Source organism: Abramis brama (genome assembly GCF_963993115.1).
Source record: "Abramis brama genome assembly, chromosome: 17".
NCBI classification, from domain to species: domain Eukaryota; kingdom Metazoa; phylum Chordata; class Actinopteri; order Cypriniformes; family Leuciscidae; genus Abramis; species Abramis brama.
The window spans coordinates 28,247,909-28,271,184 of record NC_139979.1 but is presented as its reverse complement, the minus strand read 5'-3'; the positions used below and the strand labels follow the sequence as shown (position 1 = coordinate 28,271,184).

Sequence of the window (23,276 nt, the reverse complement as noted above, 5' to 3'; positions counted from 1 at the left end):
GTATTTTAAAACAATCCAGAGTCCCTAAGGAAAAAGCACTCTTCTTTTGATGACCATCCCCACGCTCAGAAAGACACACGCTGCTTCTTTCACGGGCATTTCCATGGTGTCGAGGTTACTGCAGTCTCTTCTCATCTGGCCGGTTAGCGTTCTCTAAAGAGGCAGAAGTTCCTCAAGGGAGTGTTGTGAGAGCGCTGCTCCCCTCATGCCGTGCACACACAAGGAGTGTTGACTACATCCCAGTGGACTGGCGTCAGCTCCGCTAAAGCTTCGGTCTACACTGAAACGTGCCCAGGGATCCCTGCTTACTGAAGGTTTTGCATGTCCTGCCATTCTGTACACTTGTGTAGACAGAGCTGGCTCCAAAATGCCTGCACGGATTGCTCAGCTGTCTCAGCGAGGCTTCTCAAAAGACACAGCCTCTGTTGCAGAAATGTTTGAAGAACACACAAACAACATAAAACAAAACTATTCCTGTGGTGAGGAACTGTCAACATCATGCATCATTCTGTATATTGTACACTCCCATAAAGACATGTAGTCATTGGTGCAGTTTGAGGGCATTTTTAAGTTAACAAGAAAAGTGAATGAATTTGTAGGATTACTTATGAGGGTTTGGCATGATGTTTACAGTCACTGTACTTTATTCCCGTAATATTTGAGCACAAAGTACATATGGTTTCTTTAATATAAACAGCCCTTTAGCACTTCATTATGTCAACAAGAATATTACATTTTCAATTAAGCTGACATTCAAGAACACGGATGATAACACACAACATGCCAGGTCATAAACACACTGTAGCTTTACAAGCACACAAAAAAGCGACTGACCTCCTCATGCCAGAATCCCTGAGAAAACATTCCAGAAACACAACCAAGGAGACAGAGGAGAGTGTGTGGAGTCTCATTTATTAGACATGCTTTTAGCTGGGAACAAAGATGGGAAGAGTCTGTTGCTCTTAGCCAAAAGCCAACAGTGAGAACACCTGGCCCGTAAATGAATGACTGCTGGGATTGAAAATGAACAGAAAGCCAAAGACGCTTTTAAGCTGTCCTAATAGGCAAAGGGGCTTCAATTTCTACAACAAAATAAAAAAAAATAAATAAAAAAATAAAGAAAGCTATTCTAAAACATCACAACGCTTGTTGTCACTTGAAAGCAAAAAAAAAAAAGGTTTCAGTCTTTAAAACCTTTAAACTTTAAAATTGGAGTCTTTAATCTGCAGTAAAAAAAAAAAAAAATAAGAAAAAAAAAAGAATAAAGAAATATTACTAACCATCCAACATAAATTACCTTTACTTGACCTTAAAACACAAGACATTAGTATTCGACCATCGGTTTGAGTCCTTGGGTCACTCCACACAGTTATAAGGCCTTGTCCAACACATCGAGATGAATTTACAGTGTCAGTGAAGCTCAATTACAAAAATCATGATTATGGCAGCCAAAGCAAGTCCAAAAGAGAGCAGTTTGAGTCCATCACCATCAAATCTCCATGACCATCCCACTAGCGCAGGGGATGCAACAGAGGCACAGACCGTCTTCAGCTCCTGTGAAATGAAAGAGAATTGAAGATAAATACGAGACAGAGATAAGACTCATGCAAACTGCTCATGCAAACAAAAATAGCTTTATTCTCTACTTTCATGTGTCTTCATTCCACTACTGAAAGCCACGAAAAGCACCTGCGCTCAGCGGCAATCATGGGTGGTTCAACAGAAATAAAGACCCATTAAATACTGAAATCATACTCAACATCATCACCTGTCCTGCACAAATCACAACTCAAAAGAAAAAGATTATTACTGTGACAACAGTTTATGGTTTTATGCATTTATGCATCGATGGTGTTAAATCATCACAGTCGCTGGAGCACGAGAACAATTGGATGGAAACTGACTGTGTGATGTGAAATGAGTAAATGTGTGCGGTCCAGATGTCATCCATCTACATCACTCTGACAGGATGGTGATAGAGGGCAGTTGTGCTCGAAAATGGAAAGAGAATTAAGCACAACTTCACATCAGAGGACACATCAGAGACTCAAAGGGTAAAATGGTTGTAAGTGGAAGTCGTGTCCTCTCTAATGTGTTGGCACATTAAAGGATCATCTATAATGGACACAGTAATGGGTTGATGTCTCACATCAGGACAGGCCTGACAGCTCACCCAATAATATGTGTTAATTTCTGTACCCCTGATATTAAATATAGAGCCTCAATCTGAACGGCTATTTTGTGATTTTAATATTTTAGGCTGTGTTAATAGCCATGCAGATTGTAATTTGAGCCCACTGCCCATTGCATTTCTGTGGTTTTAGGAAAGTGTAGGTGGTGATCTTTTGGGCAGTCGGAACATTATGAAAATTGATATTCCTGGGCAGCCATCTTTAGCATCTCTGGGTCATTAAAGACCATTACAGCGAGCGTATATTCGTTTTTACAGGTGTAAATGGCCTGCTCACATAACCTAGAGGAAGTTTATCTGAGAGGCCACACTCTTAAAAATAAAGGTTCCGAAAGGGGCTTTCCAGTGATGCCATAAAAGAAAAAATTTTGGTTGGAGTTTGTGATATATTTCCACCTCCTCTACATTGAAACGCTCGCTCTGTCTGGATGAGCTTAAATCCCCAGTAAAGGCTTCACATTTCACACATGCACACTTCAATAAGCGTTCAAAAAGGTTAATTTGTTCAAATGCCGGGAGAAATCGGGGTAAGGGGCAAAAATCATTCAAGTGCTTGCTTTAATGTTAAAAGAATTTAATGTAAGTTTGAATATTATTTATAGCCATACTGAAAGCAACAATGGATAATTCACCTCAGATCTTCCAAACAAGAACGTTCAAACTGTGAACTCAATGTGAACAAACAAGTGTATTCTATGACAAAGATTCAGTTTCAGTCATCCAGTATATACATTGAGGAAAAAAAGTATTTGAACACACTGCTATTTTGCAAGTTCTCCCACTTGGAAATCATGGAGGGGTCTGAAATTGTCATCGTAGGTGCATGTCCACTGTGAGAGACATAATCTAAATAAAAAAATCCAGAAATCACAATATATTATTTTTTTTAACTATTTATTTGTATGATACAGCTGCAAATAAGTATTTGAACACCTGTCTATCAGCTAGAATTCTGACCCTCAAAGACCTGTTAGTCTGCCTTTAAAATGTCCACCTCCACTCCATTTATTATCCTAAATTAGATGCACGTGTTTGAGGTCGTTAGCTGCATAAAGACACCTGTCCACCCCATACAATCAGTAAGAATCCAACTACTAACATGGCCAAGACCAAAGAGCTGTCCAAAGACACTAAAGACAAAATTGTACACCTCCACAAGGCTGGAAAGGGCTACGGGGAAATTGCCAAGCAGCTTGGTGAAAAAAGGTCCACTGTTGGAGCAATCATTAGAAAATGGAAGAAGCTAAACATGACTGTCAATCTCCCTCGGACTGGGGCTCCATGCAAGATCTCACCTCGTGGGGTCTCAATGATCCTAAGAAAGGTGAGAAATCAGCCCAGAACTACACGGGAGGAGCTGGTCAATGACCTGAAAAGAGCTGGGACCACCGTTTCCAAGGTTACTGTTGGTAATACACTAAGACGTCATGGTTTGAAATCATGCATGGCACGGAAGGTTCCCCTGCTTAAACCAGCACATGTCAAGGCCCGTCTTAAGTTTGCCAATGACCATTTGGATGATCCAGAGGAGTCATGGGAGAAAGTCAGGTGGTCAGATGAGACCAAAATATAACTTTTTGGTCATAATTCCACTAAACGTGTTTGGAGGAAGAAGAATGATGAGTACCATCCCAAGAACACCATCCCTACTGTGAAGCATGGGGGTGGTAGCATCATGCTTTGGGGGTGTTTTTCTGCACATGGGACAGGGCGACTGCACTGTATTAAGGAGAGGATGACCGGGGCCATGTATTGCGAGATTTTGGGGAACAACCTCCTTCCCTCAGTTAGAGTACTGAAGATGGGTCGAGGCTGGGTCTTCCAACATGACAATGACCCGAAGCACACAGCCAGGATAACCAAGGAGTGGCTCTGTAAGAAGCATATCAAGGTTCTGGCGTGGCCTAGCCAGTCTCCAGACCTAAACCCAATAGAGAATCTTTGGAGGGAGCTCAAACTCCGTGTTTCTCAGCTACAGCCCAGAAACCTGACTGATCTAGAGAAGATCTGTATGGAGGAGTGGGCCAAAATCCCTCCTGCAGTGTGTGCAAACCTGGTGAAAAACTACAGGAAACATTTGACTTCTGTAATTGCAAACAAAGGCTACTGTACCAAATATTAACATTGATTTTCTCAGGTGTTCAAATACTTATTTGCAGCTGTATCATACAAATAAATAGTTAAAAATTCATATATTGTGATTTCTGGATTTTTTTTTTTTAGATTATGTCTCTCACAGTGGACATGCACCTACGATGACAATTTCAGACCCCTCCATGATTTCCAAGTGGGAGAACTTGCAAAATAGCAGGGTGTTCAAATACTTATTTTCCTCACTGTATTTTTAATCATGTTAAAGAGGTCATATTTATGTTTTTGATTATTTGCTAATACATTTCTTTGCAAGTGCACTGCACTTGCAGAGAGACACTGCCCACACCCTCTTCTGATTTTTTATTGATTTTGCCATATTTTGTAGTCGTGTCACATCTGGTGTGGACAGACACATTGCTTGTAGCTGGAATCTTATTGCATCGCATCTGGTTAGGGCACGGTGTAAGTGTACATTACAATAAGATTCCATTTGTTAAATACGTTATTTAACATCGTCTAACTTGGCCTTTTCTGGACAGACAGGAAATCATGGAAAAGGGAGAGAGGGGAATTTGACCGGGAAAGGATCTTGAGCATAATAAGCAATCTTTTGGCATAAATGTGCAACATTCATTGATTGTGAACTTCTCTGAAACCACGAGCCTGTAGAATGCGTAACAGTGCCACGTTTTTACTTTGAAGCATGCAGCGTTCACATTTAATTAAATCCACTGCTTTAGAAGTTTAGTAATAATTAATAATTAATAAATAATAATAATAATTCATTACATTTATATAGCGCTTTTCTCTACACTCAAAGCACTTTACATAAGGGGGATCTCCTCATCCACCACCAATGTGCAGCATCCACCTGGATGATGCGCCGGCAGCCATATTGCGCCAGAACACCCACCAGCTTATTGGTGGAGAGGAGACAGAGTTATGAAGCCAATGAGTATATAGGGATGATTAGGAGGCCATGATGGACAGAGGCCACTGGGCAAATTTGGCCATTTGGGATTTTTTGTGACCACAGAGTCAGGACCCTGGTTTAACGTCTTATCCGAAGGACGGTGCTCTTTGTCAGTACAGTGTCCCCGTCACTTTACTGGGGCGTTAGGACCCACACAGACCAGTGTGGGTCTGCTGGCCTCACTAACACCTCTTCCAGCAGCAACCTAGTTTTTCCCAGTAGGTCTCCCATCCATGTACTAACCAGGCTCAACCCTGCTTAGCTTGCCAAATAATAATCACATTAAGCCACATAACGATTCTGTTTTTTCTTTCCCAAAATTTGAGACCTCTTGAAATAATAAAGACATTTCTCTAGTAGCATTTAATTTAAGTATTTAATAGAATTTAAGACTTACAGTAAGAAACCGCAGGGACCCTGTATGGTGGGCCTTTTAGTGGCATCTGTGCATCTCAATGTGTATCAGATGGTGCCTTCCTCTACCGAGTGTGACTCTGTGCGAGTTTCTGAATGGAAACGTCGTCATTGTGCTTTACCAGAGTGGGATCATGTAGCAGACCCTCCACCCTCAGATGCCCTACATTAATCACTGTGCCTTATTCAAGCACCACCCCACCTCTGAGATTGTATCCCACAATTTCTGGTCCTAGGGCTATCAAGAGAGCAGTCTGAGGCATTCAGTGCATTCACTTCTGACTCCCACATGACCGTAACATGTTTAGATTTTTTTTTTGTGACTACAGTAGAAGAGATAACCTGCTCTATTAACACGATAAAGTGGCTGAAAGTTCTTTAAAAGCACACAATCCATGGCCTCAGATTCTGAAAGCAGCCCATCTACAAAACCAGAATTGCTATTCAATTTCCTATTGTGCTATACATTTCCTAATCAAGGACGAATATGAACAAGTAAACTGTTCTGCTATGACTCTTATCAGAAGAAAAGCAAAGGAAAAGTAAACTCATTGTGAAATGTTTTCCTTGGGTGTGTGTATTGAGTCTGCGTCCCCACTTCAGCGGGCCTAGAACAGAACCATGGGGATCTCCAGTGATGAATAATATAATCCAAGAGACGTTCTGCTCTAAGGAATGTCTGAAGTCGACATGAGGTTAGACTTGAGTAATGTAAAGCACCTCTAAGTCTCTGACTGCACTACAGGAGAGCGCAGAGGAACTGGTTGGAGTGTATTAAAACTTTCAGCTGTGCAGGGAATGCCTTTGTACTGAGCGGATATTCAATGCAATTACTTGCCACCCATCTCATCCGAGGCAGGATGCCTGTGATGAATGCGGGTGCAGTAATACTGGATATCTCCTTAGCAATGGAGATGTGAGCTCCAGTTATCTGCTGATGCTGCACTACATATATTATAGGCCATGCACAGAAACCCTTGCTCAAATCCTCTTCCTCTTTCATCAAATAATCTGCTCATAGCTAAGAGGGAGGTTCATATGAAGAGTGTATTTCAGAATCCTATTCCCTTGTCAAATTGGAGCAGGGGCTGATGGAATGGCAGGTCCCATCAGCTTGTTTAAAAACTAAAAAAAAAATAAAAAAAAATGGATGGGTCAAACCATTAGGAGATAATGGCTGTGGATTAAGAATAGCAGTCTGCAGAGGACTAAACCATTCCTGTCATCATGTTTCTATTTTTCACTGGTGCTGGATCGATTTCTACATTTATTTTCACTTGAAAATTAGACAAAAGTAGTTGTATATTTAGATTTTTTGGGGGGGAAAAGAAAAGAAAAAAGAAAAAACCTGAATTGAACTGAACTGCACTTGATGTCTTGTGTGAAATTCTAAGAAAAAATAAGTAAAAACAGTTGAGAAGCACCAGAATAAAAGATAAAAACATTACCAGACTGTCACGGTTATGCTAGTTTGGACTTTTTGTGTTTCTCCACCTTCTGTCTGAGTTAGTCATTTGTTGTTATGGACACTGATTATGTTCAGCTGTGCACTAATTAATTATGTCATTATTGTGTTTAAATGTTCAGTTCCGTCTGAGTTAGTTTGTCTGGTGTCGTCAGTTCATGGATGAGTTGTATGCTACTCTGTTCTTGTGGATTATCATGTGGACCTATTAAATATTGCCTGTTTACGTTAATCTTCATCTTCGTGTGTGTTTGTACAACCACCTGCGTGACACAGTCTAGTTTGGAGGGAGCCTGTGAGTTTTATTTCTCTCTCATTACTCTCTCCGTCTGCCAATATCTTTTCCTTTTTTTCTCCTGTTCTTTCTCCTCTTTTGATGAATGTCAGTTAGAGTGACCGCTAGTGCATGCTGCATCCAGACACCACATTGATTCACGTCTGCTTTATACACACACACAAATCTAATGAGTGTCCGTCGATAGACTGTGGCGGCTCAGACTGAGGTGAGAGGCTCAAGGACAGGGACGCTGGGCCTCCAGACACCTGAACGATCTCCCGCCCGGCTGAGGTGATAATCCACACACACACACACACACACCAGCCTGTGATCCATCTATCTCAGATGCTTCATCATGGGGATTAGACACAGCCGAACCCAAATAAACACTGACAACATCCAAACACAGGAATATACTAGAATGGAAAAATCTTCTTGTTTTGATGCTTGTCTACACTGAACAAGAGCTGAAAATGAAGATGTCCGTTTTGACACCTGTCCCATTATATGAAACATTTTAGGAAATGATGTGAACTGGACTTGAACCTGTGTTGCCCACATGAGCATCAATGTTTCAGCATCAGCATTAAAGCATCAATGTTATAGAGCATATAGACTAACCACTAACAGCTCAAACCCTTATAAAACAAACAAAAAAGCAAGCAAAACATAACAAATCAAAACAAAGTACTTGACTAATCCAGAGTAGGGCAACCCCACTATATCAGATTTTAACTACACAATTATCGTGACCAAACAAATTCACTAAAATTATATTAAGTTATTTATAGAAATTTGGAAATTAAGAAAATAATGCTCCATCCATCCATCCATCCATCCATCCATCTTCTTCCGCTTATCCGGGGCCGGGTCGCGGGGGCAGCAGTCTAAGCAGAGATCCCCAGACTTCCCTCTCCCTAGACACTTCCTCCAGCTCTTCTGGGGGGACACCGAGGCGTTCCCAGGCCAGCCGGGAGACATAGTCTCTCCAGCGTGTCCTAGGTCTTCCCCGGGGTCTCCTCCCAGTGGAACATATGCCCGAGCCACCTCATCTGACCCCTCTCGATGTGGAGGAGCAGCGGCTCTGCTCTGAGCTCCTCCCGAGTGACCGCGCTTCTCACCCTATCTCTCAAGGGATCGCCCAGCCACCCTGCGGAGAAAGCTCATTTCGGCCGCCTGTATCCGGGATCTTGTCCTTTCGGTCATGACCCAAAGCTCATGACCATAGGTGAGAGTAGGAACGTAGATTGACCGGTAAATCGAGAGCTTCGCCTTGCGGCTCAGCTCTTTCTTTACCACGACAGACCGGTACATCGACCGCATTACTGCAGAAGCTTCACCGATCCGTCTGTCAATCTCCCGTTCCATCCTTCCCTCACTCGTGAACAAAACCCCAAGATACTTAACCCTCTGGGGACCACAAACGCGCCCGCGCGTTTTGCTCGTTTTTTTTTTTTTTAGCAATGAAAATAAACACTAAATGCTCTGTTAATTTTGATCTTTCATTTTCGTGTAATACATCAATCGATCCTGTTCAGTTTCTATTTTTTTTCTGTATACTCACAATAAATATAAAGTGTTTTGCTTTTTGACAAATAAAGAAAAATTAACATGATGCGATTTCTGCCTTCTCTCTGTCAGTAAACTCCCATTTGAAACGCGTTCGAAAATGATCTATAACTCCGCGAAAATTCAGTCAAACAGGCAAACAGACCCACGGGCATAAAGCTTGAGATCGCATCTTTTAAATGAAGTCATTTATATAAAAAACAAATATTCTCAGCTTCTGTAATCTGTATAAAAAGAGAGCGACTCCTGTCGAGCTCATTACGAGCTAATTCACAGTAATGTGACCACTCCCCGGAGAGCGCGTGCTATTCAAACGCAAATTCTGAGAACTATTTCAGAGCTGTGAAACGCCCACATCAGCTGTAAACAAAGCGCGTCGCGACTCCTCGCGAGTGAGACATTATAGCCTACCTTATGGAGAAAAGATTCCTCAGAACAGTGCTGATGAGCAATATCTCCTGAAATGAGCAGATTCCACTGAGGAGTGAGGTAGGCTGTTTTCTTTTCTCACGTGTGGAATAACGTTATGGAATAACGTTAATGTAGGCCTATGTAAACCGCAAAAAGATGAATCGCATTTCTATAATATGACTCGCCTTTCTGTGAGATGAATGAAGGGGACATATTTGTAAAGACTGTTTAGCCTAAATATGAATCGCGCGTCTGTGTGTGAAAGAATAAACTGCTTTGCTATAGCCTACTGAGATGAGTAAAAATCGACTGGAATATGTTGAAATAAAATGTCTTTGTATAAGCAACGTATTAAACTGCAAAAAAAAAATACTATTTTTGTCAAAAATAAATTCATAGACTAAGATGTTAGATGTTCCAATGTTGGCTATATTCAAACTGTAGGCCTATAATCTTTTTTTTTTTTTTTTTTACAAAGAAAGAGTACACTTGAAATATTGTTGAAATTGTAATTATTGTTGTAATTGTAACATTTTTAATAAAATAGCAAAACATATTTACAAGAGAGATGTAAGCGAAATCTTAAATGGTCAATATAAGTCTTCTTCTAAATACATCTTTTGTCCTTGCATTGTGGCTCAGTCAGTGTCACACCTGAATGAATGGCTCATTATGCAGAGTGGGTGGGACATTGTAATCTAAGGTGTAAACTACTCCTCCCCCTCGCATATTGGCTTTCCAAGCAAAACCTGTTTTACACCATTTAAATCAATGTATTTTTTTTGTGAACGATAAAGCAAGACTATTTTTACATCATTTTGAAGCTAGAACTCAAAGGGACAACATCCATTAGTCAAAAGTCTTGTGGACACATATTTAATATGTGTTTTGTGGTCTTAATTCAGCAATTTTCATTTTAATTTTTTCCAATAACCACGCATAAACATTATTCTCTTAAAATACAAACATCTACATACACGTTGCTCGCATATTATGGTAGCCCTGTTTGTCATTAACATGTTTATAAATAACTGAAAAAAGCACAAATGTCAAGGCATGTCAGACCATCTCAAGGGCCCCAAAAACACCTTGGTCCCCAGAGGGTTAAACTCCTCCACTTGAGGCAGGAACTCTCCACCAACCTGAAGTGGGCAAGCTACCCTTTTCTGACTGAGGACCATGGCCTCGGATTTGGAGGTGCTGATTCTCATCCCAGCCGCTTCACACTCGGCTGCAAACCGTCCCAGTGCATGCTGAAGGTCCTGGCTTGATGAGGCCAACACGACAACATCATCCGCAAAGAGCAGAGACGAAATCGTGTAGTCACCAAACCTGACACCCTCCGGCCCCTGGCTGCGCCTAGAAATTCTGTCCATAAAAATCATGAACAGAACCGGCGACAAAGGGCAGCCCTGCCGGAGTCCAACACGCACCGAGAACAAGTCTGACTTACTGCTGGCAATACGAACCAAGCTCCTGCTTTGGTCGTACAGGGACCGGATAGCCCTTAGCAAAGGGCCCCGGACCCCATACTCCCTGGAGCACCCTCCACAGGCCGCCGCGAGGGACACAGTCGAATGCCTTCTCCAAATCCACAAAGCACATGTGGACTGGTTGGGCAAACTCCCATGAACCCTCCAGCACCCTGTAGAGGGTATAGAGCTGGTCCAGTGTTCCACGGCCTGGACGAAAACCACACTGTTCCTCCTGAATCCAAGGTTCTACTATCGGCCGGATTCTCCTCTCCAGTACCCTGGCATAGACTTTCCCAGGGAGGCTGAGAAGTGTGATCCCCCTGTAGTTGGAACACACCCTCCGGTCCCCCTTCTTAAAAAGAGGGACCACCACCCCGGTCTGCCATCCCAGAGGCACTGTCCCCGACTGCCACGCAATGCTGCAGAGGCGTGTCAGCCAAGACAGCCCCACAACATCCAGAGACTTGAGGTACTCAGGGCGGATCTCATTCACCCCCGGTGCCTTGCCACCAAGGAGTTTGAAATAAATACAATGAAATTGAAATTGTTTACAGTAGAGGAGGGGAGCTGTTGACCTCAACTGGGGATGTCGTTGGACGGTGGAAGGAATACTTCGAGGATCTCCTCAATCCCGCTGTCAAGTCTTCCATTGAGGAAGCAGAGGCTGAGGGCTCAGAGGTGGACTCGTCCATCACCCAAGCTGAAGAAAATAATGCTATCAGTCAAATTTATCTTTAACTATTTATTTAGCGTTTCTCAGTTCTGGCCAATGAATCACACTGGAAATACGATTGTATGGAGGCAGAAAGAGAGTTTTTTGATCAGCACTTCCTGCAGACTCCCATGTCTAACAACACAACCCCCCCCCCCCCCCTCCCCTCCAAAAAAAAAAAAAAACTACCAGACTGGGTAGAGTCATCTCCTTAAATGTGATTTTGTGCAGCAGTACAGCAGAACACTGTGTTCTTCGTTCCTTCTTTGTTCTATTTTATAACAAGTGGGAACCAGCGCTATACCGTGTCCTAAGCAGATGTGACGGAGTAAGATTCCAGCAAAAAGCAATTTGTCAGTCCACACCAGACACGACATGACTACAAGACACAACAAAATCAATCAAAAATCAGAAAAGCATGTGGGCAGTCTCTCTTCAAGTGCACTGCACTTACAACAAAATGGATGAGCACAATCAAATTCATATTACGCCATTTTAACATGACCAAGCATACACACTGAATGACTGAAACAATCTTTGTCATAGAATACACTTGTTTGTTCACAGTTTGAGGGTTCTTATTTCCTTTTAATTTTTAAAAGGTCTTGTCTGACACGATCTCTGCATCCACACACACAAACTCAGATTATGTGTGTTCTTCACTTAAAGGGGTCATGAACTGAGAAATCTAAATTTCCTTGAGCTTCTGACATATAAGAGGTCATCATACTATAAGAGAATCCTGTAAGTTTCAGAACTTCCTTGTTAGTCCAAAAACAAATTTTATTATATCCAAGCCTAGCGAACGACTCGTTGAGGAATGTGCCTATGTGAAAGACCACCTCTGCCGAAGAAAATCAACGTCTACTTCATCATTCCAACTTTCGCCCCGCCCACTGGCGTGTTAGTGAGATGACGAGGAGAGAAGAGCGATCAGTGGATCACAGGACTAAAAATAACATTATGCTAACTTCCAAAGGATCCTAACGCTAGGAATGTTGTGTTTTTTTGTTTTTTTTCAACAATGTGAATGTCTCAGTTGAGCATTATTTAGGCTATTTGTATTCGGTACATTTCACTGTGGATTCTTTGGTAAATCAGTCGCAATTTTGGCACAGGTTTTAGAAACAGACTTTTACAATATGGACTCGACAGTTATGCAACAACATATAAGTTAATCTGTTAATTCTAATGCCTGATCAGTGACCAATGATTTTTGATATGTAATGATTCATGTACAGTCAAGATGTTCTTTGTGTCAGTAAATCAAACCAGTGATTAAACAGTCAACTTCACATTGTTTATTTTAGTAGGATGAAAATAATCTGTTATTTAAACGGTGATTAAATTATATATAGAAAGCGATCAAAGAACACTTCCTTTACTATTGCTGGAGCTGTCAATCAAACAGCGCAAGTTTATCTGTGACTGAGTTCTGGACTCTCGCCAAAACTCCCATTATAACAAAGTCCCTTTTATCTATAGTCTTTGGTTATAATCAACAAATCTCTTATTTACATTGTGTTTGCACTGTTAGTTATGATGAAATCATTCATTAGAGTGCAGAAATAGAGTTGCAATGACGAGATCACAGCATTCATGCACTCAACATGTGATCGGCTACAATGCTCATCACTGCAACCTTTCATGCCACGATCTAAATATAATGCCATAGATATAATGCTATAATCAACACTTTTCACTATTAGTAAACCTTAAGAGCTGTAACAAACATGCTAAAAGTTTTCGAGAGAATTCCACATGTAATACTAGCTATTTCATATGCAAAGATGTCAGCAGTGGGCGTTTACACTGAAGTCTCACAGCAGACACGCCCCTTAAAACAGAGCGTTCAAATCAGAGGGAAAAATCTGGGTAGAAAAAATGCCTTTTATTTCTAAATTATGACAATTTCTGATGAAAAATCATACTACTATTATAAGTACACCCCAGGAAACAGTTAAATGCAGTTAATGACCCTTTTAAATAACATGATTAAAGAATTTCAGCCAGAGCTGCGGCTTCAGTCACCCATCAGGAACATCAACGCTCAGACTTTCAATCTCAGTGTGCATATACAAAGACCCAATGCAGCCAACAGCAATCACTGTGCAGTATTTTTTCCAGACATCCAGTAAGCCTCCCATCAGGGTCATCAATCAAGTTACTGACTCTGCTCCTCTATCCATCAGTGACTGACCAATACAAATAACAGGAAAACCTCATCTGTACATTAGTGTGAACATTCAGTCTAAGACTGTAGAAGCAGAGACTTTGCTGTTACAGCTCATCAGAGAACTCAACCCAAGAGCAGAGCGATCAGAGAGGAATGGGATGAGCTCAAGGATCCCTCTTCAGTTTGATATCTGGCTAAAGTAAAGAACAAGATCAACGTAAAGAACTAACGGTAACCCCTTACATTAAGGTTCATTAGTTAACATTAGTTAATGTATTAACTAACCTGAATAAAAATACAGCTGTTCATTGTTAGTTCATGTTAATTCACAGTGCATTAACAAATGTTAACAATATTTTAGTAAAGTATTAGTAAATGTTGAAATTAACATTAACAGATTAATAAATGATGTATACGTGCAGTTCATTATTATTTCATGTAATGTAGTTAACTAATGTTAACTAACAAACCTTATTGTAAAGTGTTACCGAACTAACATATTAAGGAAGACAGATCAGTACAATGTCTGCTTGATTACCAAGGAAGTCGAAGGACACTTACATTGGAAAAAAAATGCCTAAATGTTTTAATGAACATTATTACGATTATCATTTAAAAAGTCAATGCCAGTTCGCAGTAGACACCTCTCATAACTTCTGTAAATATACCACTCTTAGACATGAAATGTAAAGAAAGCCACTGCAATTCATGCCAAAGAACCAATTAACAAATGTAATTTGTAATTTGTACTCTGTATTTATAAATGTCAAACATAAAATTACCGCAAAGGCTGAAAAATATCCAAAAATCACCTAAAAATGTAAGTCTAAAATATATTTAACTTTGTGTTGCTTCACAGCACTGACTGACTGGCCCACCACAGATATAAATACAGCTTGAATCGTTTGTACATGAACAAACAACAAACATTTACAGAAATAAAGCAATATGTGCTTTGATAAGCACGTTCCAGCTGGCTGTAGTCACTCAGATGGCTAACATCAAAATAGGCTAGAAGAACTTACACTACGGTTACACTTTATTTTACAGTACGTGCACTTTCAATGTACTTACAGTATACCTACCCACGAAAGTACTGAGTAATAAGGTTTAAAACATGGGTTAAGGTTAGGTTCAGGGTTAGTACCTAGTTATTACCTAGTTAGTGTCATTACTACAATAAGTCCATAGTATGTACATGCGAAACAGGACTGAAAAAAAATGCTACCTACACTACCATCACTTCATGTTTCTCCTTCACTTTTCTAGATGGGATGTGTGTAGGATGAGACTCAGGACAGGACCGTGTCCACATCCACTACAGAAACAGCCAGTGTCAGCAGGGAAAACTTGGCCAGTGGCTCTCCAGATGATGTAAAGGTCCAGAAATTACAATTGCCACTGGAGAAACCCGCTGACACACACACACACAGAGAGAGAGAGAGAGAGAGAGAGAGAGCGAGCGAGATAGAGAGAGCGAGAGAGAGAGAGCGAGAGAGAGCGAGAGCGAGAGCGAGAGCGAGAGAGAGAGAGAGAGAGAGAGAGAGAGAGAGAGAGAGAGAGAGAGAGAGAGAGAGAGAGAGAGAGAGAGAGTGAGTGTCTTTCAACAGAACAGGGCCGTGTTTGTCACTTCAGAATCTCTCTCTCATTGTCTCTCTCAATTTATCGGAGCAGTTTCAGTCATAGAGCGATGAACATACACCTTATTGTGTTATAAGACTTAATTATCTCAAACTTATTCACACACATACACTCTCTGGGGAATCTACAGTAAGTTCCAATTAGTCCTTCCTGACCTATCAATTAACATCAGTTAACACTAGCAAATCTAATTAGCCCCTAATAAACACAAACAAACAAAGGCTTTATCATGGGAGAACACAGAAACATCTAAGATCAGAATCAGAGGAAAGTCCCAGAACTGCAGCGTTCTACATCATTACCTCATGTAGTGCTGCTTCTTTGGCCTTACACGGGCACCACAAATGTTGAGCTTTAGTCACATCACTCTTAAGGCAAGTGAGAGTGTCAGATGATTCCTTCCCAAGTTACTGGGCACCATCACACCATTCAACACACCTTCTAGGTTCAGAATAATGTCTTTGTTCAGCATTTCCTTGCTCATCAGATATCTGAGATCAGCACTCCACAGTCTGGGATCATTGCTGGAGGTCAGCGAGTGCAGTTGTAATGCAGTGCCAGAAGACATCTAGACACCTGCAGTGGCACAGCACTGTTCCTCCTCCCGTCAGCTGCTTCCGCTTCACTGGAGTAACAGCTCCATAAATCAGCATTCAAAGCTGGATTCATCTCTCTGATGATGTATATGTGTCATTCTGCTCTCTTTAAAGCAATATAAGCATTTGACAAGCAACTGAAAAAAAAAAAAAAGTACATGGACCAAAATGGCCATGGGCATGGGGAATTTCAAGTCACAATGCATTTACACTAGCAGGAACACGTGAGAAGCTCTGCTTTTGAAGCCCAGCAGGTTTCCACGAGTTTCTGGGAGTTTTTTTGGTCTCTGTCAATGAACAACAATGAACAACTATTTGATGAATAAATCATTTATAGCTTCATGTCTGACATTAATGGCAGCAAATACCATTGGCTTTTGCGTGTCTCATTACTGTTTGAATATACGTAAATATGAATAGATTTGAGAGCTTCCACAGACAGGAAGATTTTCAGTGAATACAGATTCTGAACAATATGACAAAATAAATGTTGACAGAATTTGATATGCATTCACTACTGTTCAAAAGTTTGGGGTCACTAAGATTTTTTTCAATGATGTCCCTGTGTATGTCCTCGTGTGTCCTCCACAGTGCTCGCAAAATTTAAAAATAGCTGGTAGCAGGCACAAATTTTGGTAGTCCAAAATAAATTGAAGTAGCCCCAAAAAAAAAACATTTTTATGTAGAAAAATTGGATAGGAGTCAAACTCACAAATATCAACAATGGTACATAAAATAATCAAATTACAATAATCAATTCAAATATGCATTTGGATCTAACTGAATTGAAATTTCTATAAATTTCTATCTTCTTGACCTGTCTTTTTTGGCTGAGTAGAACTGAAACGTAAATATATGTGCCTCTTAACATTTTAACACACACAACCAAGTGTCAGCAACTTTCACAGTTTTCTCCACTACGCACCTGATCGTCACATTACAATTATTAAAATTCTCAGTGTTAAGCATGATGATATGATAACATGTTACACTGAAGTAGGCTGCAAAATTGCATTTCCTTAATAGCCTAAACACAGACTTTACACTGTTTACGTCACTGCAACTTCCCGAAAACAAAAAAGAAATTAAATGCATTCAGCCCAAGCAAAGGCTGGATATAGGCTTTATTAATTTATTGTCATTTACATAGAGCGCTTTCACAGCTGTTAGACATCACATACCTAACACATAATTTGTCCTGTTAAACTACTTACAACACTCTCACAAGGTACTTGAATTTCCATCCTTTTGATTAGTTTTTAATTTGGTAAATTAGTACCTCAAGGGAAAAAAAGAAGCTTTAAACAGTTAATATTTCCAATCATTAAATTTGTGTATATTTTTAGGTAAAACTTAAGTTATTATATGTTTTTATATACTGTAGGTGGTCTAGGCATATGTTATCCTTGATTTGTTTTCCCTGAAGAGATATATGCTAGTTTTGAAAACGAAAGTAAAAGAATGACGCACGTTTGTTGCGTTTTACCATGAAATGAGAGTTCTATGTCTTTAATTAAATCAACAGTACACATTAATGATTTATCTCTCATCGACCCGCAATTAATCAGATAAGTCAAGAGAGTGAAAAACGCAAATCAAGGAAGGAATTTTATTTCACTATATTTAAAATAGCCCGTCGGACAAGGCGGTGATACATTTTGGTAGCCCGACTGGAAGATACAATAGCCCCGGGACGTCGGGGTAGGGATTTTGAAAGCCCAGCTCCATGAGTGATCTAGGAATGACCCGACTGGCTGTCTCTATTTGTCATTCTGTGCTAATTTGTGTCTGCTGTGTTATTTTTCTAGAGAGGAGAGAACACGTCCACACAGAGGACATCAAATGATCCTTCAAAATGTGATACACATTTTAATTTCACACCCCATCAGATTTTACTGCTGCCCTGGCAGACCATTAAACGCAAAAGACAGAGTGGAGGAAAAGAGGAATAAAGAGAGATTAAAAATACGCTGATAAGTGGTCATGGTCATCTAACAGAGGCAGTTCTGAAAAAAAGGATAAAGATTTTTCCTGACAAGCTACAACAATCAAATGTCTTTGGATGGGAAGCACAAGGATTCCTCCTCTCTTCAGGATTGCTGGAGAAGATATGCATGCAGCCAGAAGCGGTAATAAAGCAGCAGGACCGTAGTTTAATGGAAGGAGATCTAATGGTGCAGAATGAACTCTGTAAGTAGTGGCGATCTGCTGTCTTCATATTGGACCGAGTTCACTAGTTAAGCATTTGGAAGCTCCAGGCAATGGCAGAGAAATGTGTGTGGAGAGATAATTAGGGCAGCAGAACATCTCGCTTGCACGATTCCTCTCTCAGAAACACTTCATTTAAAAGTCACTGTTCTATATGAAAGACATGAGCACATAGAGTTTATAAGTTTCTTCTAGCTCCTTCATTTGACATGAATTGGCCAAAGAGTTACTAAGAACTGGATCCTCACCGTACAACACACAAGTTTTCACCCTTCAAGTCATAAACTTGCAAGACTAAACCCTTTGATATCAACATCCAGACCAATAATCAGGCTGACCATTTGAGTTAAGTGAATTAGAAAAACAGCTTTCATGCAAGACACTTCCATGAAATTACTGGAAAAACTAATGGTAATGGTGAATGGCTGTAGCAACCTGTGCTTGAGGTAGTTCTGGTTACCTTTAGTTAGTTGGTAAACAAACAAACTAGCTTGGTCATACCTGCAGCGCGTGCGTTCCATTTGGATAAACCACACACACACACACACACACACACACACACACACACACACACACGCGCGCGCGCACACACGCACACAATCCAATCAGCTGTTCTGCTCTTTCAGCAAAATTTAAGTGGTTATTTAACCTTAAGATTAATTGCTTTTTTATATATGAATCACTTTTTGAATACCTTATGTGTAAATCGCTTTGAATAAAACAGTCTATTAAATGTAAACGTAAAACAATGATCAACCCATATGCACTCATGCCCAAATTGTATGAACAAACTAAAGCTGAAATATTCGTTCCACAGAAGGAAGAAAGTCAAACAGGTTTGGAACAGGAGGGGGAGTAAATGCTTGCAGAATGATCATTTTTGGGTGAACTATCCTTTTAAAGGTGCTTTTTGGAGGATGGAGGATGGTGGCTGGTCAAGCAGCATGGACCAACTAAAAGCTTAAACTAGCTTGAAATTAGCTATTATATTGGAAACACCAGCAACCAGCAAAATATGGTCTTTTTATTTAACAAGCCAGTTAAATTGACATTTAACTGCTGCCAGGCATCAAATGGTGTTTAAATTTATACAACACAGAGAAACTTTCATTAGACTTAGACTTTCATTTAGCAGGAATGACGTTCTCATTTCTTTTATCAGTTCTCTATGTAATTTAAAGAATGTACATTCTACATTAGATTTAGTTTGCTCAATAGTTGATTCTTGTGTGTAGGTGGCTTCATGTACTATCAGAAATCCTGTGAACATGCTTTTTGAATTTCACACTCTCATCCTAATGTAAAACAGACTGCAAACAGAGTGTGAAGTCTGGACTCTCTGCCTCCAATCTGTCACGTCCATCTCTTCAGACACAGACTGAAATAGGGTGCTGCTCACACCATTCTCCTTCAGACAGACTCTCTGGCAGCTTAGCGGTCAATTGGCCATCACAGGCTCTAGGCACAACTGACTGTTCACTAATCCAGCTTCTGCTGATCCCTGAAAGGACCCCATCATTACTACATCACATTCAAGCTATCAGACTGCAGCTGAAGCTGTTGTGCTTCTAAACACCTCAAAAATACTCCACAAATGAGGCCACTGTTAAGAGAGGGTAAACTTGGCTTTTCCACTGATTGCAAACCAAAACTAAAAGTCAAGTCACCTTTATTTCTATAGCGCTTTATCCAATACAGACTGATTCAAAGCAGCTTCACCGTAATAAACAGGATCAGAATGAATGATGCAAACTTCATCAAATATGTGACCCTGGGCCACAAAACCCACATGGGTCATTTTTTTGCAATTGAGATTTATACATCATCTGAAAGCTGCATAAATAAGATTTTCATTGATGTATGGTTTGTTAGGATAGGACAATATTTGACCGAGATATTTGAACATCTGGAATCTGAGGGTGAAAAAAAAATGAAACAATGAGAAAATCGCCTTTAAAGTTGTCCATTTATGTTTGCGATTGTGCTGCATTCACTCACAAAAATAAATGTTTTATATATTTATGGTAGGAAATTTACTAAATATCTTCATGGAACATGATCTTTACTTAATATCCTAATGATTTTTGGCATAAAAGAAAAAACGATAATTTTGACCCATACAATGTATTGTATTGTTGGCTATTGTCACAAATTTACCCGTGCAACATGTGACTGGTTTTGTGATCCAGGGTCACATATGAGAAATTATACAATTCTAAAGCAGTTCTAGAAAGACAATAGTGTCATCATTCAGCTCAATGATGATTCAGTTGAGTTCAATAACTGTTTAAAGTTCATCAATAAGGAAATGAGTTCAATTCAGCTATAAGCAGCTCTACAAAAGACAATAGTAGCATAATTCAGTTCAAATTTTTGTTCTCATCCAGCAGTGTCAGTGCAGTCAAATGGATAATATTACAGAAAATGAATAGTCTTTTAAAACCCCACAGTCACTGATTCTGAGTAATTTGCCATCTTCAGAATAAAGACGTGTAGAACAAGCTAATCCGAAAAGACATGGTCAAGTAGACTGACCTGAGGGAGTCCAGACACCTGGCCCTTCTGAAGAGGCTGAGCAATAGAGGGAGTGAAGACCTGCGCATCCTCCACTGGCCGTCCCTTCATGTAGTGCTTCCCTGCCTCGTAAATATTCACTTCAATCATCTTCCCTTTGAACTCAGGCTTCTTTGGCACCAGCACCTGCAGATACATGAAGGAGAACATTTTACCAGGTCAGTCCCTTGAGGTTAAAAGCTCTAAATTCATTATAACAAAATATACGAAACAGCATCATGAACAAAACATAACACAATAGGAAAGCAGGGGCATCTATAGGGCCCTATCTTGCACCCAGCGCAATTGACTTTGTACACCGACGCATGTATCATTCCTATTTTGCACCCGCGCAAAGCGCGCTTTTCCCTCCACAGAAGCACGTCGCTAAACTAGGTAATGAACTTGCGCTCCCTGGGCGGTTCAGCGCAAAAAAGGAGGCGTGTTCCGGCGCAAACGTTCCTTCATGCTATTTTGCAGGTTTAGAAAACAATTGCGCCACTAACCAGGAAAAAATAGTTTAAAGTCAGTGGCTGGTTGCGCATGTTATTCATATGCTATTTTAAGGGCGCATGCTTGGCCATAATCAATGTAGCGTGTGCACAACGCGCATACACTTTGATTCTCTCATCTACACAGAAGCAGCAGTTTTCATTTTTGCAAATCATACATTATTACGATAGATAGATAGATAGATAGATAGATAGATAGATAGATAGATAGATAGATAGACAATTTATTATAAAAGCATACATCTAGCTTACACATTTACCCAAATTATCATACGCCTGTTTAACCGAAGTTAATTTGGGTGGGTTTCTCCATTTCAATGTAACTTCTCTCTTTTACGGCCGTGACGAGAGCGTTGCTCTCCTTGGCTGTGAACCGCTCCTGGTGCGCGCCTGGCAAATCCGCCGTTACAATAGCAATCCGCTTTAGAACAAGCGCGTCTGCTCTTAAAGGGAATGTGAGATGACGCTCTGATTGGTTTATTTCACGTTACGCCCAAACCACACCTATTAATAATGAAGCTACTTCAGACCAACCCATTTTAGATTTGCGCCTGGCGCAAGAGTCATTTATCCCGCCGGGAAAATAGCAACAGCGCCCAAGACCCGCCTACAAAGTTACTTGCGCTTTGCGCTTGACACTTGCGTTTCAGATCGTTAAAATAGGGCCCATAGTGTTTAGCAACAAATATAATCTACAGCTCACAAATGGATTCTCATTAATCTTTAGCTCTGAGATCCATGATCATATTGAACACTTTAAACTGACATTACACACCATTAAAGTGAATGTGTAATACTGTAATACTGGAAATCAGTAGCATTTGACACATCAAACAGTCGTGCCATTGTTCACTGCTTTCACAACATGCCTTCCACCATATCCAGTCCACACATACATTTTAAACTGCTTGTTAAAGGTTCTCACACACTCCTCAGGACCTGTTGTGCATTTCCATATAAGAAGCTTGTTTTGAGCTTCTAAGCACCACATTGACCATCTTGATCTGTGTTGTTATTGGTTTCCTCTAGTGGTAAAAAAGAAAAGAAAGAAAGAAAGACAAACAAGCATCTTTTTTTTCATGTTCGCATGTGCTGTTGGGTTCTTGATGCCGGGTCGCCATACACTCCTCTAATCCCAGAGCATCGGACACATTCCGCTGAGACCTTAGATCTGCACAAGGTCTGAGGGGAGATGAATCAGTCCAGACGTGGAGGCTGAAGTGGATTAAAAAGCTGTGCAGTTGGATCTATAGGGGTTTACATTGAAATTGCCTTCATTACGCTGAGCGGCAGATAAGTTTGGAGCATAAAAACCAGCTTCCCCAGACATGAAAGGCTCGGCAGAAGCTTAACGCGCATTATGATTCATCAAAACACCGACGTATCAGAGGATCTGTCGAATACGTTTTCAATTAGGCTGGGGAAATAAATGTGTTTTCCTTTTCCTCCATCTCTGCCCTGGCCAACGTGTGCCATGAATTTTAATACTTTAATATGAGAAGAGTTTTTTCCTATTTACTTTTTCATTCAATTACACAAACCCTGAAGGTCTAACACTAACATTTTAAGATGGCAGATAAAATACCGTGTATCTTTGTCTCGTCTCTATTGAGATGAGTCCTTACTTCTCATTCTTAAAAAGAAGGGTATTTCAGAGCCTGTGGCAGAGGACAAGGCAGCGTTTCTTTGAAGTCTTCTTAAGCCTTCTCTTGAATCTTTTTGAAAGAACACATCTGTGGCGGTGCTGAAGACCATGAGCGTGTGCTTGAAGAACACATGAGCAGGATGGTGGAGGACCAGGACGTCATGCTGAGGTGAGGAGTGTGGATGGTTACTGTTTGGTTGGCGGTGATTTAACCAGAAGAACTTTCTGATTTACGCACATGGTGGAGAGCACACACACACTGCTGCTTAAGGCACAGAGGGCGGAGCTTCAAGAGCTTGTGTCCTTTTACCTCACACCGACATGCACTGAAAATTTCAAAAACTTTTAGCCTTTTATGTTCAAA

The 23,276-nt window shown here is 40.5% G+C and overlaps 1 protein-coding gene across 2 annotated transcripts in view; it reads right to left on the bottom strand.

Moving 5' to 3' along the window:
* Positions 1–893: 893 nt before the first annotated feature.
* Positions 894–23,276, bottom strand: part of cdkal1 (CDK5 regulatory subunit associated protein 1-like 1) — a 390,498-nt gene continuing 368,115 nt past the window's right edge. For both annotated transcript variants that reach the window (XM_084088459.1, XM_084088460.1), the window contains 2 exons: positions 20,738–20,902; positions 894–1,554 (listed from right to left, as the gene is read on the bottom strand). In XM_084088459.1, coding sequence (XP_083944585.1) covers positions 1,411–1,554; positions 20,738–20,902 — 309 coding nt within the window. In that variant the 3' untranslated portion in view covers positions 894–1,410. The remainder of the gene's footprint in view (positions 1,555–20,737; positions 20,903–23,276) is intronic.